Source organism: Pithys albifrons, chromosome 5 (assembly GCF_047495875.1).
Source record: "Pithys albifrons albifrons isolate INPA30051 chromosome 5, PitAlb_v1, whole genome shotgun sequence".
In the NCBI taxonomy this organism is placed as follows: Eukaryota; Metazoa; Chordata; class Aves; order Passeriformes; family Thamnophilidae; genus Pithys; species Pithys albifrons.
The window spans coordinates 8,505,874-8,527,525 of NC_092462.1; the positions used below are offsets into that span (position 1 = coordinate 8,505,874).

A 21,652-nucleotide genomic window follows, 5' to 3' on the forward strand; every position below is an offset into this window, starting at 1 on the left:
AATTAGAGAAACCTGTGGAAAGCTGAATATGAGGGCTTGCCCTGCGATAAGGATAAGATGCGTAGTGAATAAGCTGGAAAGGTTTTTTTTAAGCATTGTTGATATGTGCATTTATTTCCTGCTGGCTAGAAATAGTCAGTACCACTCTCGCCTTGTTTACAGGCTGCATACATACTTCCAAACCATGCCTGGGAACCAATTATAGTAGGTTGAGGAGGGGATGTTTTGCAAAATCAGACCAATGTTGAGGCTGGAATACCGAAACTAGATCATGCAGCCTGATGTGTTGATTAAATGACATTAGAATTGCACAATGATTAAGACTAGGATAGGAGAGCATCAGGGAAATAATTGTTTGGCTTTTGTTCTTGTCAGTTGTGGACAAGTCTCTTCCAGGCAGTGCATTTCTCGGTGTCCAGTGAGAACATGAGCTGTAGAATCAGATCTCTATTTAGAAAGTAGAAACAAATGCTAGACCCAAGCTGAGACAACATTTTACCCAGGATCCTCAGAGTCACTTTTTTGTGGAAGTGAGGCAAGTCCAGATGAGAACCAGACCTGTGGATTATCTTGTTTGGTGCTGTCATATGGCTATAGGGGAAGGCAAGCCAGATATGCCAGGCAAAGTAGCAGCATGTTCAGGTTTGATATTAAAAGATCTTTCCCTAGTTTTGCCTGGAGTTTTCATGTTTTGTGCTGACTGGGCTGTGTGCACTCTTGTTTCCCTTTGCATTGCAGGTCTTTTCAGGTCAGCTATCTTGTCCCCTTCTCCCTGGCCATGTCTGTCTCATCTCCCTTAATTTTGATGTCCCACATCTTTCCCTTCACCTAAGAAGCATCAAGAAATTCCTGTTTGTGTCTCATCATTGTGTTCATTTTGCTCAGGGATAACAAGCCCAGGAGGTGACCACAGCTATGCTTGTACAGTGGGACAATCTTGGCCTTTAGGTAATCCTCTAATGAAAAGTGTTTGTCAGCTTCACGCCCCCAAAAAAGGTTTTGATTTCTCTGCCTCTCACAAATGACTTTCAAGGGTTTAAAATAGTTCTTCTTCCCAAGGGTTTCACAAATTTAAAATCTTGGACATCTTTTGCTTTTCTGGTCTTTTCTCTGACTCTCAGTGAGGCAGAAGGATGGTCCACTCCATGGCAGCATGAAGAGCATGCACATGTTCCTTTTGCTCTTTGTTATAATGTTTTGGCATCTTGTTAGAATGAATGTCACTATTCAAAGGGCTTATTTATTTGCCATTTAGAGATGCCTCACTGGTAATGTGAGCCGTTTTGGTTTCTCAATTCCCTGAACATTATTTTAAGAAGGAAAAAAAATGCACCAGGATAAAAAAAGTCTAAGAAATTAAAGAAAATGAGGGAGGAGGTTGGAATAAAAATCTCAGTGAGACTGGAATATTTAAACCAGTGTATGGGGGAGGAAAGAATAGTGAATACAAATAGCAAGATTACAAAAACAGAAAGAAGATGAAAATTACAGTGAAAGAAAAATAGAAGAAAAAAAGTGAGGGGCTAGACAGAATTCCCTTCTGGAGACTGAGAGGCTGCAGTCTTCTGAAAGGAAATAGGCTTGGTAAAAGATACCTCTTTCTAGAATTCAAACAACCTGTGGGCAAAATTTATCTCAAAGACATTCATTCTGAAAAAAACCAGTAGTTCCTATATATATATAAGGCAGATAGTGTTTCTCCATTAATCTTTTTATAAAAGGGGTAAGATTTTACAACCATTAGACAAAATATGTCTTTGTTTCAGCTATGATTTTTTCAAAGCAGTTTTATGTGGAATTTTTTAAGGGAAATAAAAATGTTTTAATTACTCTTAATTTGGACACTTCTATGATTTTTTTTTAAGTTAAAGGAAAGAGAAGAATTTAATACTACTGAGCTCTTAAGCCAACATCAACTTTACGTAGTAATCCCTGAAAAATCTTTGGTCTTAAAATGTATTACAGTGCATAATACGTGCAGTATTTGTGAGGCAGAAGAAATGCAAGGGGGTGAAGTCAGTTGTTTGTTCCAGAGTATGAAGCAGCCCAGGCAGGTGTCTCCACTTGGCAGTCAGGCAGTTCTGTTGCAGGTAAATCCTTTAGGTGTAGAATGGCCCTGCCATCTTGTAAAATTAGGACTGTTTTTTGGCGGTGCAGATCTTTTGAGGGCCCACTAAAAAGGGCTTGTTTCAGCTTTCCTGTTGCTTTGCCTTTGACTGTAAAGTAGGACCAATTCAGTGTAATTGTGGTGGTTTGCTGTGGTGCAGCAATTTGAAACCTCCCCAAGCTGAATGTTTCTCAAGTCAACAAGCATTTGACTTGGAGCAGGGAAAAACTGCATTAAAGTATCTCATTAGGGCAGAGTTTGTGGAAAGGCATGTGAGCTTCAGTTCAGGAAGGTATTCAGCACGTGCTTAACTTGAAGTGTGTAACTAATCAGAACTGTCACTGGAACTATGCCTGAACTTAATTCTAATTACGCCTTAGCGATGGACTGAGTCTGAAGCAGAAAGGGCAACAGGCACAACAGAAAAATTCTGGTAGGAGTCAAAGCAGCTCTTTCATTCCACTATAGTGTGTGCAAAGTCTTTAAACCCTTTCTCTGTGCTGTGGATTGGAGGAATCATAGAATCAATTGGGTTGGAAAAGACCTCCGAGATCATCAAGCCCAACCCTTGGTCCAACTCCAGTCCATTTACCAGATCATGGCACTCAGTGCCATGGCCAATCTCAGTTTAAAAACCTCCAGGGATGGTGAATCTGCCACCTTTCTGGGCAGGCCATTCCAATGCCTGATTACTCTCTCTGTAAAGAATTGTTTTCTGATCTCCAACTTAACTTTCCCCTGGCAGAGCTTGAGCCCGTGCCCCCTTGTCCTATTGCTGAGTGCCTGGGAGAAGAGACCAGCCCCCACCTGGCTAGAACTTCCCTTCAGGTAGTTCTAGACAGTGATGAGGTCACCTCTAAGTCGTTCCATGTGAGACACACACACAAGGTGTGGTAAATTGATTGGAAGTATTTTTTTTTCCAAAAACTCCAGTTTTCTTAATCTTAATGTAGTTTATGCACAGTAAGGAGACTGTATATCAAATCTCCCTCTGCTCAGGTTTGTGACTGCAGTTGATGACATTTGAAGGAGTCTGGATCAATACCTGGATTGGTATGCTGTTAGACTGGTCCAACAGAAACAAAACATGTACTGTGAGAAACTATATTAGATTAATAAGGGAAATAAAAAAAAGTCTTGTTCTCAGGGATACAAGAGGTCTGCTGAAGTGCTCTACTACAAATACATGGCACATACAAATAATACACAGACTTTGATCTCTTGATTTCCCTACCTTATTTCCAGCTAATTTGAGGAAACTTCCCTTAACTGCATATGAAATTTCCAAGTGATACAGATCTCATCTTCCACTGCCCACAGGCAGTGTTCCTAAGTAAGTAAACAGAAAGGATGATAAGGGAGTGGAATTCAATATAGTTGACTAATATTTGCTTCACTCTTGATGGTTAGGGTACCATGTTTCCATGCGTGGAGGGGGAGGCAAGGGAGAAGTCCTTATGGTGACTGCTAAAATGGATGTTCTTAAATGAAAGTTGTTAGTCAAGGAAAAAATTGTTGTGCTTCTTAAGAGTTTAAAAAGTAGATTTTATGCAGAAACTGGGACATAAGAATTATGCTGTATTACAGTTTTCAATTTTAAGAGAAATTTTGAATTTACAAACTTCTTTTTATTTATACAGGCTAAACTGACCTGAATGTCATCATGTATGATCATTGCTAATGGATAATAGTGCAATATGTGTTTATGTATTTGTGTGTACTCTTTAGAATTCTAGTAAGCCTTTGTCCTACCATAAAGGTTAGTGCAAACCATTAAACAGACTTTTGTATAAACAATATGTGACAGTCAGCTGATAATACTTTATTTCCAATATTTTCATGTGCATGCTACTTAGACTAATAAAGCATCAGTACTTTATTTAGAACATATGTTCTTTGTCTCCAAAGACCCTATAGTCATAGTGTAAGGTAAAAAATACCTTTTAACAAAAACAAAGAGCAGAAAACATTCTACAAAGCAATAATGGTAAATCCATGTAATGGCAACAAGCAAATTTGTGAAAAAAAGAAAACACTGGTGAGGCTGCGTGGTTGGCTACAGTTGGAAAGATCTTGAAGATCTCGTTATTTCATTCTGTTGCTTTACTCAATGACAAGGGGTCACATGTAGGATTTTATTCTCAATATATAATTATTTATATTTCTGTTTTTAAAATTTGTAGGCAGCTGCGTGTGGAATACATATATTTTTTTGTTGTATTTGTGTGTATGCATGCACGCATATGTATGCTTATATTTTTATATTTCTCACAAATGAAGAGGAGATCATGTTTACCTTTGCTGTGTTTGGCCATGGTTGCTGCTTTTGCTTAGCCCTACCTTAGTTTTTGAAGTGCTATTTTTTACCTTTTCAGGACTTCTCACACTCTTCGTAAGAGAAAATAAATGCAATCATAGTTCTTCTGCATTATTTTCCATTTAGGAAGCTAGATAATGAGATTGAGTATTCAATCCTTTAATTTTAAGGCACTTTTCTGCTATTTTAAGTAGTTCCTGTAACTAAACAAGATACACATAGCTATTATGTGTAATAGGGAAAGACAACCTTTTTAGAAAGCTCTCCTTGATATGAATTAAAATAGGTGAACATAGAAGAGAAGGTGAATCTGCTGTTCCTGTTGAAGCAGTGGACAAATGTGTAGGTATTCCAAGCCTGGTATATGGTTAACTCTCTCATTTCCCTCAATGAATGAAATGGATTGGTTGATAGCAGTGAATGGGCTGCTATCAGGAGCGTTGCTGTCATGAATTGTTAAAAGGTGGAGCGAGATGTGATACGGTGGGAGCTGCAGCCTTTGCATCAGGAGAGCTACTTTTAGAAAGGCTGAGTCAACAAACTCATAATTTGCAAGCGCTCAAAGGACACACGTTTTTAACCTTGATATGTTTTTCCTTCCATCCTTTCACAGCTGTCCTCCAGACTGTAATGTCATGTTTTACAGGCTGTTTAGTTTCTTCATTAAATCTCAAACATGAACTGCTACACTGTTCAAGTTAGCCAGGCAAAATGAGTGACTAATAGTCTATGGATACATCAGATTTGTTTGGATATTCCCCTGGTTCTTTTGACACTCTTGTAGTTTGCAGATTGTCCTGATCTGTAGTTGTTTTTGCATAAGAAGAGCAGATAACAGAAACTCTAGTCTCTAATTGGAGTTTGAGACTCACAGCGTCCACAAATCCCTATAAACAATGTTTCATTTCGTTAGGGGTGGTCAGGCTGTTAGACAAATGGTTTCAGCAAATGATATCTTAGCAATGAAGGAAAGGCTGTCTTGGATTGATTTACGTTTTCTATCTATCTGTCTGTCTTTCTGTCTGTAGAGCTTTGTGGTCTGGCACACAGTCAAGGATGTTTCCTGTTTCTAGTTTTGAGTTCTACCTGGTTACTTTCCAGGCTGCATCCCCTGTTGCACTGTAATTCAGCAGAATGTGCCAGGCAACATCAAGAGCACTATTGAGGCTTTCTTGCTGGTGGCCCTCCAGAGGCTTAGCTTCAGGGAGCTTTCAGCTCTGGATCTGACTCTGTTCCTCTCCTTTCCCAATATAGCGATTGTGAATATTTTACAAAGGTTTCTTGTAGTTTGTAGTGGAATTCAAGCCTCAAAATACAAAGCCTCAGAAAATCTGCATCCTGTGCAATCTCACAGAAGCCAGAGTGCAGCAAATCATGTTTTACTGTGTATAGATGCTGAAGTGCAAAAATCAGGGTAGCTACTTTGAGACAGGCACACCTGTATTAGAGTGGACACATCTTGGGGGTAAGTAAGTTGTTAAAGAATTCTAAATAAATTCTTGATAATTTTTATTGAAGATTTTGTAAACATTTAAAAAATATTGAATATCACTTTTGGAAATAATAAACTCCATTGTGTTTTGCACACATTCTGTTTAGATGCCAAGAATTTCTAGCCACATGTATTTTTTTATTTAATGGATCATGTGTTTGAGAACCAGAAAAAGAGATAGGTCATGTGGACTAAAACAAAAAATGCGACAGATTGATCTAACATTGTCTATAGTAAAGTAAAAATGTAAACCAGTGAGAAGCTACAGTAACAAAGTATTATTTTTTTTAGAGATTTTAGTACTTTAGAAGTTTTATGAAATTGTTAGAATTGGTGCAGAATTCAGTTTTGAAACACAACTTTTGTCCTAGCTCTGTAGAAGTTGCTATTTTGTAATTTCTATTATGATTAAATCTTTAATAACTCTAATTATCTTCTGTAATCCCTTCAAATAGGGAATAAAATCCCTCGAACTGTTCAACTTATTGAATGTGGTTTTTACTGTAAAAAATGGATTACAATTAGTGTACAATTATGGTTAGTGGTTATAATTAGTGGCTGAGCTACTGCAATGTATTTTACAATGCTTATTTTCACCTTGCCATTCCTGAAATGCCTATATCAACAGTAAAATTATAATTCGGCACAAAGACATTGTTGCTTTATGTTTGCAGAAAGTGCCAAAAGAATGGTACAACCACTGTCTTCTATATCTTAAGAGGAAAAAAACTTAGGAAATTTATCAGAATAAGAGCACACTGTAAACCATGAAGACAGTTGGCCTCTTTTTCTGAGCATTTTTTTTCTAACATAAATATATGATTTTTGGTTTTGTACAGATTACTGGGTTTAACCTTAATTGGGTTTGCATTATGTTGAAAAGCAGCTAAGTCGAGGAAAGACCTTGGTGATAAATTCCTCTTGCACTATGCCATTAGCTGCTACCTTATAAAATATTCTTTGATCAGCAGATGTTATAGCCAGTTGTCATGGAAATGCAAGGAGTACCGAAGCCCTAAAATGTATAAGAGCAGAGCAGTAAATGTGGCCTGTGTGGATGGTGGTTTATATTGTTCAATAAGCATTAGTTGATGAGTGTATGTGTTTCTTTTCCTTACCAATGGCAAATCAAGTCTTTATTGAGGGGAAATTACCCAAATAAAAACCTGCACTGATGCTGTTCTTGTCTTGAGGTAGAATGTCCTCTACAACAAATGAATGTAGTAGTGGAGGCTGTACCACTAGCCAAATTTGAAAGAACTTGGAATGACCTTGCACGTTCTAGACAGTGACTTTCTGGTACTCTGCTTCATGTTTGTATTTTCAAAGGAAGTACATGCATGTTCTGTGTGGTAGGTAGATGTTATGGGAGCATGGAGGTTTTGTCTTGCAACAAAATCATGGCACAGCTCTAAGCTGTTAGTGGTTTTTTTATAAGTTTATCCTCATTAGCTCTATTACTAAGCCTCCATTTTTTTCTCCCCTCTTTTTCATCCCACTCTGTCCTTGCTGTTTGCCTCCCACTGATTTTTAGAGGAAATTTTAATTACCCCAGTGAAACAAAGCAGACAGAGATGACCTGATGTCTGGGTCTTTTCCTAAAGTGATTCCTGGCAAACATACTGAAATTCATTAATTAGTTCTGCTTGAGACCAGAAAGAACAGATCAGTATTCTCTTGTAGCAGCAGAATCTAATCTACATTTCCATGTACCGCTATACATCTAGTCATAAACCCATGGAACAGGCCAAGTTAAATCCTCCCAGCCTTGGGTTTTTGAATATCTAAAATCAGCTCTAGTAAGAGCTCAAGATCTAGAGTCCAACACTGTTGTTGCAGATTAAGGGGAATCTGGCAAAATTCCTTGGGCTGCTGCCACATGGATCTGCTGGTGGAATACAGTGCGATAATATGTTGAATTTGGCTCATTACTCTCAAGAAATGCTGCCATAGACTTTGTGGGACACATATTTAGGAATTGGAATGGTTATATATAGGGATGGTCTTGGGCTCACTGCTCTAGACAAAGCTGTTATTAGTGCTGTATATCCAAGATGGTTTGTGGTTTGTTTAGCCCTGTAAAGCATTCATTTTATCCTACTGAATAGAGAGAAATAGGTCAAACTTACCCATGTTTTAAATTACTCCACAAAAGTTGAATCTTTTTTGTTGTAACTTTTACACTGCAGGTTTGGAGACTAATCCAGCACTTCAGTCAATGTGTACTTTGAAATGTAGCTTTCATGTAAGATCAGACCTAAAGAACCATTGAAAACAGTGGACTAATCGGGACTGAATAACTAATCCAACTAACTGTTGGATTTGGATTTTTGGTGCTACACATATTAGTCTTCTCCCAAATGTAAATTGTTACACTGATATTTTGAATTTGCCCCCAGGCAGGTCAATAGCCAGTGCTTTTGAGAGCTAAACTATAGTGAACTGATAACTCTATCAGTCTATAACTCTAATGCAGTTGGGCCATAGTCTCAAAAACTGTGTAACACTGGATGTGACTGTGAAATCTTTAAACTTTGAGGTTGGTTTAGTATATTTTTGTTCCTTCTTGAATGACTGAATTCAATGAGTGGACTTTGTTCTTATCTTTATTACGGGCATTAGTCTGACCTTTGGTAACTTTTGCAGTCCAGATGAGTGATGATGGTAGCTCTGACTTTAAGGGAGGGGTTTTTTTGGAGCAACAAAAAGATCACCTATTAAATAGCACATTCCAATCCTGTTCTTCCATGGGAGAGTTTGTCTTTAGGTGGATATGTGTGATTGCTTTGCCATGCATCTGCAATTGCAAGGAGGTCCTCTGAAGGTTGATCATGTGTGGTCCCATGCTTTTGTGCGAGTCATTCAACACGCAGCAACACTGATACCATTTCAAGTGCTCATACTCTGTGTGTATGATTTTGAATTCAGTCTTCCATGCATACACAATGGGCTTCTGACAACAGGTCACTTACAGGGGCCATCTTGTATTGGCATTTAAATAATAAATCTCGAAGCAAATTTTAATAAAACCAAGATACTTTTCTCCCCACAGCTGAAATGAAGCAGGTCTCCATCCCCCCATTCTCAGGCAGATCTTACAGTGCTTCTGTCAGTGCAGCAGACAAATACCCAAGGCATGATGAAAAGTACTTGCCTATATAAGTGAAAATAAAGCAAGAAAGAGAAGCCGAATGCCGTATGTGCACTTCTTAGGGCAGAGGTTGATGTTTTGCTTGCTTTTCACATGTTCTTGTCTTTGCAAAACTGTGGTACGTGCTGAGAGGCTTTGGCCTGCAAAAGAAAGAGCTTCCTCCTACTGGACAAAACAGTTTTAGTTATGCTGGGCTGGGCTGGAGTGGATTGGACTGGATTTTATTTTCCTACAAAAAAGACAAAATGAAAATACCGAAGCATGGATGAACACAACTATGAACTGCTTGAAAGGGCAAAAGGCCTTTTTGCTGTCTGCTTTTCTGTCTCTTTTAGTTTCCTATGCTAATAGTTTTAAAGAGTATATTGCATCTTTTGTGAGAGACAAGGAAAAAACACTGAAGAACTTCCCTGCAACCTGTGCAAGTCAGTTAAATTCATACAAGAAAGCTCATCTATTATAAAGTACTCCTGGGGAATACTAGTTTTTCTCACCATCGTTAATTACAGCAGAGATCTGTGGATAAGGCTGTACAAATAAACACAGCTGTGGAATGTGACACAGTAAACAACATGCTGAAACCTCTTGGCAGAGAGTTGTTTGCCAGAGAGCCCAAATGCAACACTTAGTCCGTGGAAAAGATGGCATTTAAAGTTTTGGTACTTTTGAATTTTTCAGAAGCAAATATTTATTCCTAAAACTGCTCAATCTAGCCCTGTATTTACACATAAGGGGGCAGTGTGGTACCGTTAGCCAAGTGCCATGTAGGTGCACATTAGATTTCATTATTATATATTGCATCATGTTTTAAGACAGGGTTTTAGAACTCTGAGCACAATTAGAGCTTTGTCACTGCCTGAGAGTGCTGCTGTGTCTGTCCTGGGGAGAACCAGGTTGGACTGTTTCCTTTCTTCTTTATAAACATTTTGTTTTTAGAGAGTTCCTTGCACTATTTTGGCGCGCTCTTGTAATCCCTTGTTCATAGGCATGCGAAGGAAGGCAGACAGTTTTCTTAACACTGATGTGGGGAACTTCAAATGACATCATTTTACTTCCCACACAACATTCACCTGTTGGGAAGGAAGGTAATATTTCCACTGGCAATTTCCTTTGCACACTGGATATAGGCTTCTGGCCCACTGCTGCCCAGTTTTGGAAATATGGTAATTTTTCCCCAGTTTTCATGGAAAGTGGCATTTCTTGTTTACTTTGTACCAGCACATTCTTCTACCTGCCAGGACAAGCGTAATGATTAAGTTGCTATAAGTCAGCATATATGTGGGTTCTTGGGTCATTTTATTCCTAGACATTGATATTGAGGGTTAACCAGCCAGGATACAATGGCATTTAGGGTCTTTCAACATGATGTTTTGAGTGCCTTATTACAGGATGTTTAGGCATTTTTTTCTTACCTGTAGAGAGCCTGGCTGACTTTCAGCTTCGTAATACACCTGACATGTGCTGTGATAATCAAAAAATGTGTTATCTATGTTGTCTCTTTATACTTTCTGCATGAATTTCTGTTTCATAAAAGGCTTCTTCAAAGAGTCATTCCAACTCTCCTGTTTGTCACTTATCCTTTAATATGACAATGTAAAGTTGCAGACTACAAGAACACCATATACTGCTTCATTATATTTTGGTATATTACTATGCTCTGAGGTGCTGTACAGACACAGGGCTTTTATTATACAGCTTCTGTTTGTGTTTTTATCTGCCATTTTGTCTTTGATGAAATACATATTAAGCTAGTTTGTTCATGTGAGTCTGCCACGATCACTTGTTAAATTGTACATCAGCATACTGATAGTTTTCTAGAAGTATATCAGCATCATTAGAATGTATGTGACAGTTAAAGTAAAGGTGCTCTCAGGTACAGCAAATCTGCCTGGCTGGTTAACTCAGAAAGAAATGACATGGTATTTTGTGTGGAGTGGTGATATGCTAAGGGTCATGACTCAAAAGATAAAACGATGACAAGAAGTGAAATCCTTTTTATATGCATCTTTGTGAATGTCAGCATTTAATGTAAAACTGTCTCAATATGTAATAGCTAACTGAATAATTCTCATATGGTTTCTTACTATGATATTTCTCACTAAAAACCCCCTGCCCACAAAATTTTCCCCTTGCTCTCTTCGAGAGTATGGTGTTTTCCTTAATTAAAATGGCTACTAAAATGATATCACAAGTTTTGAAAATTAAAATTGGCATTCTGGCAAAATTATAAGTTCTAACTAAAGCTATGAAGCTTTTTGGTTACTGCTTTCTAAAGTTGGTATCCTTTTCCCTCCTTCCCCTCCATCCTAGCTGGTATGTGTAGCTGCAAATATTTTGCCTTTGAATTAGCTGACTGGCAGCTTGGTTAAAGTGTAGACAGTGCTCTTGGTTATTTTATTTATCTATTTATTTATTTATTTTAAAAGCACTCATTAAAAATCCACGGCATACTCCCAAACTAGAAGGAATGGATTTTTTGGCTCCTATCTGCTTTGAATGAAATCCAAAACAAATGTTGTTTGATAATGGTTTACAGTTGCATTACACAGGTTGCTCCTCATGATAAATAATTAACACCCTTTGTGTTCTTGATTGCAGATTTTCAAAACCCTGCCTGATGCCACTTTCCCTGAGCCAATCTCTATGTCAGTATCTCCTCCAAATGCCCCACCAAGGCAGTCAAGAAGACAAGGACAACGTATTAAGAGGCCTCTGGCTGTTTATAATCTCTGTCTTGAGTTGGATGATGGTAAGATGTTAGTAATAATTTTGCTCCTTGCATCAGATGGGCTGCGTATCCTGTCTGCAGTAGGTGTTCTCACTTCACGTTTCATTTGTATACATGTGTGCATGCACATACATGCTTCTTTAATTGCTTTGGAACATGTGAAGAATCAAGGAGAGCTCCAGAGAAAGCAGAGCAGGGAGTACTGTCCTGTGACATATGTTTAAAAGTAGGACGAACTGTCTTAAATATGCTTTTCTCCTCTAAAAAAGAAGCAGCTCCTGTTTCTTTGGGGAAATCTCTTTGACCTCTACTGAAGATTACACAGCCATAAGATAAATGGAGAGAGAACTAAAATTAAAGCAAATCTTTTATGAGAAGAGCTAATGCACTTTACAGTTAAATTCATCTGGATTAAAGGCTCAGGTCACCAGTGCACTGGAGAATTCCACTACTTCACTTGAATCTTTAATACCTTGCTGTAACTAGCAGTAAATACTTGTCAACTTGTCTTACTGTTGAGAAGCAATGGAAAAAAAAAAAGGTCTTGCTTTTGCATGGAGTCTGCAGTAGCAACATACAGTGAGGCAAAGGGTGTATAACATCTTATGTATTCTGACTGTTGGCCAGAAACATAATCATTTTCCTGAAATTTCATTGCTTGGGGCTATGTACAGTACTGAGGAGGCAAGTCAGGGCTCATTTTGCGTTACAGATTTTCTCCACCCTATTCCCTTTCTCTCTCCTAATGTTTTTAGTCAATTGTCTTTTCACGTGAAGAACCATGGGATCTGGGCACAAAGTCCACTCAGAGCAAGCGGAAATAAACAGGAAGATTTTGAACTCATACAGTAGTATGAGATTCACTAGTGAACTGTCATTAAACTGGTGGTCAACAGTGGTGGATTTTGTAAGGAAAGAGCACAAATACCTACAACAGATGTTAAGTGCAGGTTTTAGAAATAAACTCAGGGCTGTTTATAGTATCCAAGCCAGTTTTACCAAGAGTCAGCAAGAAATTCAACATTCCTGCCATTGGATTTAATTCACCAGAGAGATACATAATCTCTGTGCCTTTCTTTTCTTGCATGAAATATGAAACTAAATGTGTTGACTAGAAGAGGTTTAAGGTGTATCTACTTAAAAAGCTTAAGCTGTGTTAAGTTGAATAGTATGCTACCAAAAGCTAAGAAAGCTCTTGAGCTATATCTGCAATAATAAATTTATCCTCATTTGAAAAACAAAACAAAATTGAAGCCACTCACAGAGCTTGTTCACATCTAATTTTGAATGTGAATCCCAGGAGGTTGCAAGAGGTACCACAACTTCTCCAATTCCATGCTGCAAGGTGTGCACTGAGGAGCTGTGACCTCCTAGCACAGCTGTGACCCAAGCACAGTAGCCAGAAAGTATTTGATGGATTATTTTTATTGTAAGAGCCAAAAATACAGTGTTACTGCTGAAAACTGTTATAAACATTCAATTTCTCCTAAATTCAGTCCATATTCTTGTCTAAATTGGGCATCTTGACAAAGAAGAACCCAGACTGTTAATGACTGTAATAGTTATATATCATACAGAACTTTGGTACTTGTCTGGGAGTTCTGGTGGAGTGAATTACAGAATAACCTGATATGTCACTACACATGGTAAAACTGTGATGAAGGCTGAATTGCTGCAGGTGAAATTCCAGTGAGATCTGATGACAATATTTCCCCTTGTAGCTGCAAAATAAAATACCCTCTGTACTCTCTGAAGCTGCTGCTGAAAGTACCAGGATTCTCAATCGGTTGTTGCTGGAGACTGGCTGTTGGCAGCTCCTGACTGCACACTGATGCTCACTTGCTTTGTGTTATCCAGAGAGCTGTGTCAGTGAGGTGGGCAGCGGTTGGGACAGCGGCTCTTTGGCACGTGTGCCACAACACGCAGTGTGCAGTACCTTGAGCCCAACTGCATCATTGCATGATCTGAGCAGCTACCCCAGTGGACACAGGCTCTGTAAATCCTGCAGGCTCATGAATTATCTAGTCCCTGAGTAGAGATCGGTGCCTCCAAATACGCTCCATGGCCTTCAGTTACTTTGTTCTTTGGAGAGGGGGGAAGGAATAAAAGTGAGCCTGGGCTTCATTCCATATTTACCTAGTTTCTTGGCTAACAAATGCATGTTTTATAACTGCTCTTTGGAAGATTTTATCCTGTGTGTGTTTTTAACAGGAAATTAAACATTAAACCCCTTCCCTCCCCCCCCCTTTTATTCACAATGGCATGAGTTAAGCACCAGGCACAAGCCAGTGTTTTGTATTTCCTGGATATGGCAAAATTATCATAATCTTGTTTTAAACAAGCAGCTGATACATATTTATGCATAAATACATTTGTAGACAAATATATCTCTAAAGTTATTGTAATTATATATAAATATTCTCTATGCCTTGAAACTAGAAGTATGTTGGAAACAAAATCTCTCTGTGCTGGAAAACTTCTTGAGTGTGTTTCTTTTAGGATTGTTATGCAAACCAGGAAATTGTTAGAAAAGCGGAAACAAGTCTTTAGCTATCAGCTGCTCCAGGGAGTTAACAAGCTTCAGAATCCACTGCTTGAATTGGAAATGCAGGGCTTGGGCCAGGTTGCTTTTTAAAAGCACGTTTGCAGTTGAGAAGCTTCTTGACTGCGCCCGAAATGTATGCAGCAACCACCCAGAAAGAGCTCTAAGTGACATAAATATTGATAGATATAATAGCTGAAGAACACACACTGTGTTTGATAAAAATCTTTATTTTGCCTTCTCTTAATTAGCTGTACTGAATTCTGATAACACATAGATTTTCCTTCCTTGTACACGGAAATTAGGTGATTAAACCTATTTGCAAACAATTCAAGTTTACTACAGTAAGGATCTTCATTTCCCGAAAGACCAAGTCACAGATGAGACTGTCTTTCAACTTCTTTCCTCTGTGGTAAGGCAGTTACTAAATTTTCACTGTGAAGTTTTTCAACATCCCAGTGTCTCAAGTAGAACTAGACCTAATGGGGAACTCTGAGTTACTTTCATATGTGGCCCAAAATCCAAAGTTCTTGTTTCAGAAAAATGCAGATTTGTCTGAGATTTGCATTAGGATCATTTCCAGAGTTTTCTGGCCTTCTAAAATGAAGACATGGGACTTTTTCTGGGGGGCAGGGAGTTGTGGTTGTTTTGTGTCTAGTGTTGTTCACTGTCTGAATGAATTTTAGAGTGAATTAAATAGCAATGAGGAAACTCACGTGGCTGACAGTCTCAGCTACGTACAAATGACTTTTCATTCTCTCTCTGTCTCTCTGCAGAGAGTGAAAGGCTCTTAGCTTGAACAGGGAGCTGTTTATCCTGTTCTTCTAAGTCATTGGGTCTTTATTTTCCATTTGGACAGTCAGTATCTATCAGAAGAGAGCTCTGTTTATTTTAGAGGGCAATGCAGAGTTAAAATTTTGTTCCCTTACAATTTTTTTAAAATTTTCATATCCCTTTGTTGTCTTGTAGCAAAATAAACATGTTTGGGGGACATTTGCTTGTTTTTTCAGTGCCAGAGACTTAGAGATCATTAACCTGTTTTGCAGGGCTACTAGAGACAAGTCCTGTGTAAGGTAGGCAGTATAATGCAGTCCATCCAAGGTGAACAGAGAATCACTGCAATTTGCATACATCATACCTGCAGTCAAAAAATGGGTATTGTGTAGCAGTTTGTCCAACTACAGAACAACTTGTTTCTAAACAAACAGAAATATACTTCTTAAGCCACAGTGCTTGCTGATGCCATATTCACCCACTCTGGAACTCGTATGGGGTGTTTCTCATAGCTTACTGCTGTAAACTAAGTGCTACCTTTATAGTGATTTAGAAAACAGATTCTTATGTAGAATTCTGAAAGAAACAAAAATTAGAACTGCTACTTAACCCTTTAAAACTTTGTGCAAACTTGTATTACCCTTTGAAGTATTTAGAGTAGCACAAGTATGAATGGAATGTTAGTGTTCAATAGGAGTAGCTGGTTTTGATTTTTTGTGGGAATTGGAGTGAGACAGCATCTTAATTTGGGGGATAGATTAATTTGCATGAAGTGCTGTGGCATTCAATTTGATTACTTTGTCAAAATAAAATGTGATACATGTAATGGCTTCCATGCAGTAGTTCTTCTCTCTCCTCCTCCCGTCGCTTCCAGCTCCAAACACATAAGTAAAAAATCATAAAGTTCATTTGGAATTACTGAACATAAAGCTGGGATGTTAGAGGAGGCCTTGGATTTATAATGAGACTGGTCTTCAGGGCTGGAAAGCACAGAGCTGCAAGGTTGCAGGTGTGAAACCTGGCCTTGAACTCTTTCTATTTCTGAATCTGCTGCTTGGAAGTGTTTCTGTAACCTGGCACATAGTAGGGGAAATGGAAAGAAAAGCAGCTACATAGGCATATCAAAAAGCCATAAGGGCTTGCAATGCTTGCTTACAAAGCTATTGTTAACAGCTGAGCAGAACACAGCTATGCTGCAACAAAATAAGTGCACCAATGTCAGTCATGAGGGGCAGATCAGGATGGCTGCTCTTTGCCATGTAGAATTTAAGACAGTTTGTATTTCATCTTGCTGCAAGAACAGTTCTGCGATTCTCTGTGATCTATCACAGCTTTTTCCACATCATGGCTCTCAGTAGGATGAGTGCTGTACAAATTTGAAAGTGCTTTTGAGCCACTGCCAGTAAAGGTGAAGCTTCTATTATGTAATAGCAGGTATGTATAGGGGCCTACCTTCCTATCAGATAATTGACTTCTGCTTGGAAAGCGTTGGGTCCATAGAAGGTACTTATTTTCTTGTAGGTATGAAATAATTTTGGTCCATACTTTGTATACACAAGATATATTGTCTGGCCATTGTTATCCCTGTGAGTAATCTTACCTGTTACAGACTATTTGCTGCACAGTTGTCAAAAATCAAATGTAAGCATCATGATGTAGTAAACATCTCCTAAATTGTTTTAGAATGAGGTGTGTCAGATCTTCATGGTTGGTGTGAGAATTGCCTTACTATCACTGTCAGTGCTTGTCTGCCTTCAGTGTATGAAATCTAGAGGCTGTAGGAATGTTCAAAGTAAACAAATCCACATATTCACACACATGCATACAACAGGAGTCAGAGGGGCAGAGAAAGGGAACTTAGATAGATTTAAAACTAAAATCTGAATTTAAAGAAGAAGCAGTGAGTTCAGGAGAAAGGGTCAGTCTTTCCTTGAGGCCAGACATTATTAAAAATCTCTGATCTCCTGTAATAATCCTTCATCTCTTTTAATTCTCTACCTTCTGCACACAGACATGCAGGGGCACATAATACTGTAAGAAGGCCAATTTGGCATGCTAAAAGCCATTAATCCCAGGCATGGAAGTCACTGACGTATCTTTGCACCATGCCAGCTGTGCCCTGGCCAACCTCTGTTGGTTAAAGTAAATTCTCTCACCCAGCACACGGGAGTATAAGTAAAACAAAGACTTGCAGCTGTTCAGCTCTCCAGTCCTTTTCCTATGGATGGGACTGTGCATTTCACCAAATTAGGTGTTTTCTTACATGGGGTGCTCTTGCTCCACTTCACTGGAGACGAGAATAGCAGAGAAGATCTTGCAGTGGGGAGCTGATGAACTTCCTGTAAAGCTGATATGCAAGTTAGAAAATATTCCTCTTCCTGTTTTGTTCGACTCCATCAGTGTTTTTCATTTGCTCAGAAAAAAAAACCTTGTTCTCCTATGTGTGTCTGGAAGTCTTTGTCTTGTTTGTTCTTCTTTTTCTCTCTTATTTTCTGTTTTCTTCTTTTGAAAGTTGCACTTAGTGGTAGGTGAATTACATTGCTATCACTTCTTTCTCAGCTGTTACTGTGACTTGCTGAACCAACAGAGAGATTGAAGGTGTACCTCGGGGAGATCATGGAGAAATAATAGTAGTGGGACTGACTTGGCTAGGATTGGAATCTCATCTATGACTACATGGCTATGGCCAAGTGAATTAGCCTCAGACACCTCATGGGTAGTGGGAGAAGAATGCAGGAATGGAAGAAAATATTGACAACTACATTGAGGTAGCAAAATCCATCTTCCTAATTTCTGTCAGCTGAAAATCAGGAGGTTCCTCAACAAACGTCACCTGAGTATTCAGTTGAAAGAGCTGACAAAATTTCCTTAAGGGCTGCTTAGCTTGTTTCAGTTGTTTGGGTTTTTTTCACTAAGCCATAGGCATCTTGCTTCATCCATTCCTCTGAAGTCACTGTTATGGCAAAAGGAGAGAGGTGAACAAAATGAGGAAGGAGGCACAGCCAGGTGTCAGCAGCATATTGAAAATGTTTCAGAGTGGCTTTCTTATGAGAGACCCAGCACATAAATCATGTGGTAGCAATTAGTCTTTGTCATTATTCAAGTACCACCATGGATTTTGGAATTACTGGTAAGAAATGTCTCCTTTTAATAAATCATGGGAATTAATTGCCAGTGAAGTAAGCAAAATAGAAAGAGAAGAGGAGAAAACAGCATAATATTACCTCTGTTTGACAACTCAGGGAGTTTTTGAACATCTTACCTTTTTGGGGTGGAAAGACCCTTGCAGACACATTTTCCAGCTGATTGGTGGCTGAATTGCTGGCAAAACAGACAAGGAAACATGAAATAATATTTTCATGGACTTGGGTCCATGTTTTTGGTGCCATTTAAGAAGTGCTGCTGAGTTAGGGAACTTTAAGCCCTGGTGGTTGTACCCCTTTTTGATCTGCTCTGGTTTTTTACAGTTCTCATTCTCATTGATTAGACTAGAGCTGTTCTATTGGTGTGTTTCAATACATAGGTTAATGTTGCCTGGACTGGTGGAAACCCAGAACCCTCAGTGCCACCAAAAAACTATGAAAGCTGTGGGGCAGTCTATTTATCTTCCTATATGTCAGAGTTTTCAGGAAGTGGCCTCAGTTCATCATTTCATGTTTCAGCCATAAAATTTTGTGGCATCTGGCCAGCCTGGTAAGGCTGGAAGTCATGTGTGGTTTCCTGCCAAGCAAGCTCTGGTAAAAAAGGAGTAATCTTGGAGTTTAGATACTTACTGCTCTTGTTATCATGCTGTAGCATAAATCAAAAGAGGAAACCCTCTGCATGTTTGTATCTGATTTCTGTTGTGTTTCAGCATTTCATTATGTGATATAAATTAACACCCCAGTGTTGTATCCGTGACTCTCTCTTGAACTGGTTTTCCACAGCTTGAAGAATGAATTTGAATTCTTTACCCATTTTAGTTTTTAGCTGGCTCAGCAAAAGGCTATGTGTCTTTGGGACTCTAGTTATGTAAAATAATCCAAGCAGTATTCTTCTTGAATTTTGAGAGATGACCTGCAGTAAGGGAGATATTTATTGAAATAAATGCTTAATTTTTACAGGTTAATTGCATAATAATACAGGCTAAGTGTATATCTAGAAGGTGCTTGTTTAAAATTGAACTTTGCATTTTAGAAATAAAAAATTTTCAAAAACGAGGGCAGGGACAGGGTCTCCAAACCCCTCTTGCCCCTAAGTAACTTGCAGATGAGCACATTTCTTTCCTTTTCCATGAGCCCCAACTCAAACACCCACCTTTCTGGATACAATTCTTGAGTTACGTCAGCCAGTCTTGAGGCAAATTCTGTCTGGTGCAGCTTCCTCCTTTCTCTGATGTATCTGAATCAGTCTGGAGTTGGGAAAAACAATCTTTCTACAGGAAAGCTACTTTATACCTAAGCTACACATGCTGGAACATGCGCAAATTTGAAAAATATATCAAAGTTGGTCTTTATCTAGGAAAAACTGTAGTCAACTCTAATAATCGGGGCAATTATTTTGTCTGAGAGAAAAAAATTGCTGGCGTAGAGATCTAATTCTTACTGTGTGTTTTCTTCAAGGCAGCACGAAACTGATGGGTATGTGGGCTGTCTGCTGTCCATTTGCTCCATGAAAGCTGCATTGGCTTCAGGCTGTATGAGGCTGTGATGTCTAGATTTATGTAAGAACTGGCTGCATCCTAAGGCAATGCTGCAGTGTACACACTGAGGACAGTAACGGGGACTTTTTACTAATCCGGTGCAGTGATACAAGTCTGTGCTTCTGAATGTTTACATGGATCTGGCCTCCAAAATACCCATTATTCAGGAGCAATGAAATAACTCTTTTGTTAGGCCTAGCATTCTTTATGATTATTTTTTAACCAAATAATAGGTCACATTAGCATTAAATCAAGCTTTCACCTTGATTTGGAATTGTGTTTAAGTAGCCCAATTTCTGTGATGTGGAGGTGAGTAATAAACAACTGGCGAGTTTCAGGGGCGTTATACGATCAGGAACTAATAACGTGGCTTCATTAATTCAGAAAACTAAAAATTTGAAGGAGTGGAAGAATATCTGAGTTCACCCTGGATGTGATTACCACAGGATGAGTTGTACTGTAAATAGTGAACAAAGGGTGCAGCCCTGTGTCTAGAAAAGGCCATTCTTGACTGCACAGTCCTCTAATCACACTTACTGTCACAAAAAGCTTTCTCCAGTGGAGTTACTTCTAGCTTTCCAGGAATGGCTGAGTCCTCTCCAGAGTGGTTGGGACATTGTTTCATGGGATCATTTCAAGCTTTATTAACTGTGTGAGGCAACTTATCTTTGGTTATGTTTTTCATGCCTGTTTTCTGTGGATGCTGAAGCTGTAGCACATGGGACTATGTTCTTGCTTGATAGAGGATATTTATGATGCTGGTGTTTCTTTTTTATTACTAATCTGTGAGATTTCTGTTAAAAGGAAAACATGGTACATAACCACAAATTAACATAAAAGCAAAGCTACTTGGTTCAACTTCTGTATTATTGTGGAAAGTTTGTTATTTATGTTGAAGGAATGTTTGTTATCACAGGGCTGGATGCAGCTGTGATGCTGATGGGGGAGGATGGGCGGCTGCACAGCAGTGCAGCTGCTGCTTCCCCAGCTCATGATGTAGGAAATGTCAGACTTGGAGGTGGTAATAGGAATTTTGAACCGTCTTTAATCTACTGTCCTCAGTAATTCTCTCCATCATTCCTTGTTTGTGTTAATGTGGAACTATACATGAGTTTTTATCCTCTTATTTTACTACAATTTTTGTATGTGATGACCACTTAAAACCTATATGACTGTTATGTTCTGCCTATGTAGTCTCAACAGAAACAGTAATATATTCCTCATTTACTAAAAACATTCATTTTCATAAAGTGTTTTTATTCTTTGGCTGCCCTTAAACTACAGGTCTTGGTTGTATTGTTGATATTAAGGATTATTCTTGCTTTTAACATTAAAGCAAGTAATTCATTAGTTTACTTAAGCTGGAATTGGAAGGCAACTCTGTCACTTAAGCAAGTAACTTAGTAGTGTTAGCTCTCTGCTTTTTGTAGCTCTTATTACAAATGTTTTTTCTTATTTAGAATTCTCAGAGTAAAGTAAGGATCTGATTATTGACACTGCCAAAGTGTTTCAGGTTGTTTTTTTTTTTTTCAACTTTGGATGCCAACAAAAAGTATTCTTAGACTAGCCAGATGGAAAAAGGAGAAAAAAAGGCAACAGGGAGGCATGTCATGCTCAGTTAGGTAGAAGCTGAGTTCACATTTCTGGTATGGAGGATCTGAGAGCCTTTACTATGTGAGGCTCATCCAGACAAAAGGTAGAAGGAATTGAGGGTTACATACATGCTAGAGAAAGGCTGGATGAGGTAGGATTTGTCATTATGAGAAAGGGTGTCAAGAGGGGGGAAAAAAGAGGAGGAAAGATATTTGGGTTAGAAACTGAATGGTAAATATTACCAGCTAGACACGCCAATAAATTGTT

General features: G+C 38.6%; 1 protein-coding gene across 1 annotated transcript in view; it reads left to right on the forward strand.

Annotated features, from left to right (window-relative positions):
• ARHGAP10 (Rho GTPase activating protein 10) overlaps positions 1–21,652 on the forward strand; it is a 145,938-nt gene that overhangs the window by 97,486 nt on the left and 26,800 nt on the right. The window contains exon 19 of the mRNA XM_071555637.1: positions 11,666–11,816. Coding sequence (XP_071411738.1) covers positions 11,666–11,816 — 151 coding nt within the window. The remainder of the gene's footprint in view (positions 1–11,665; positions 11,817–21,652) is intronic.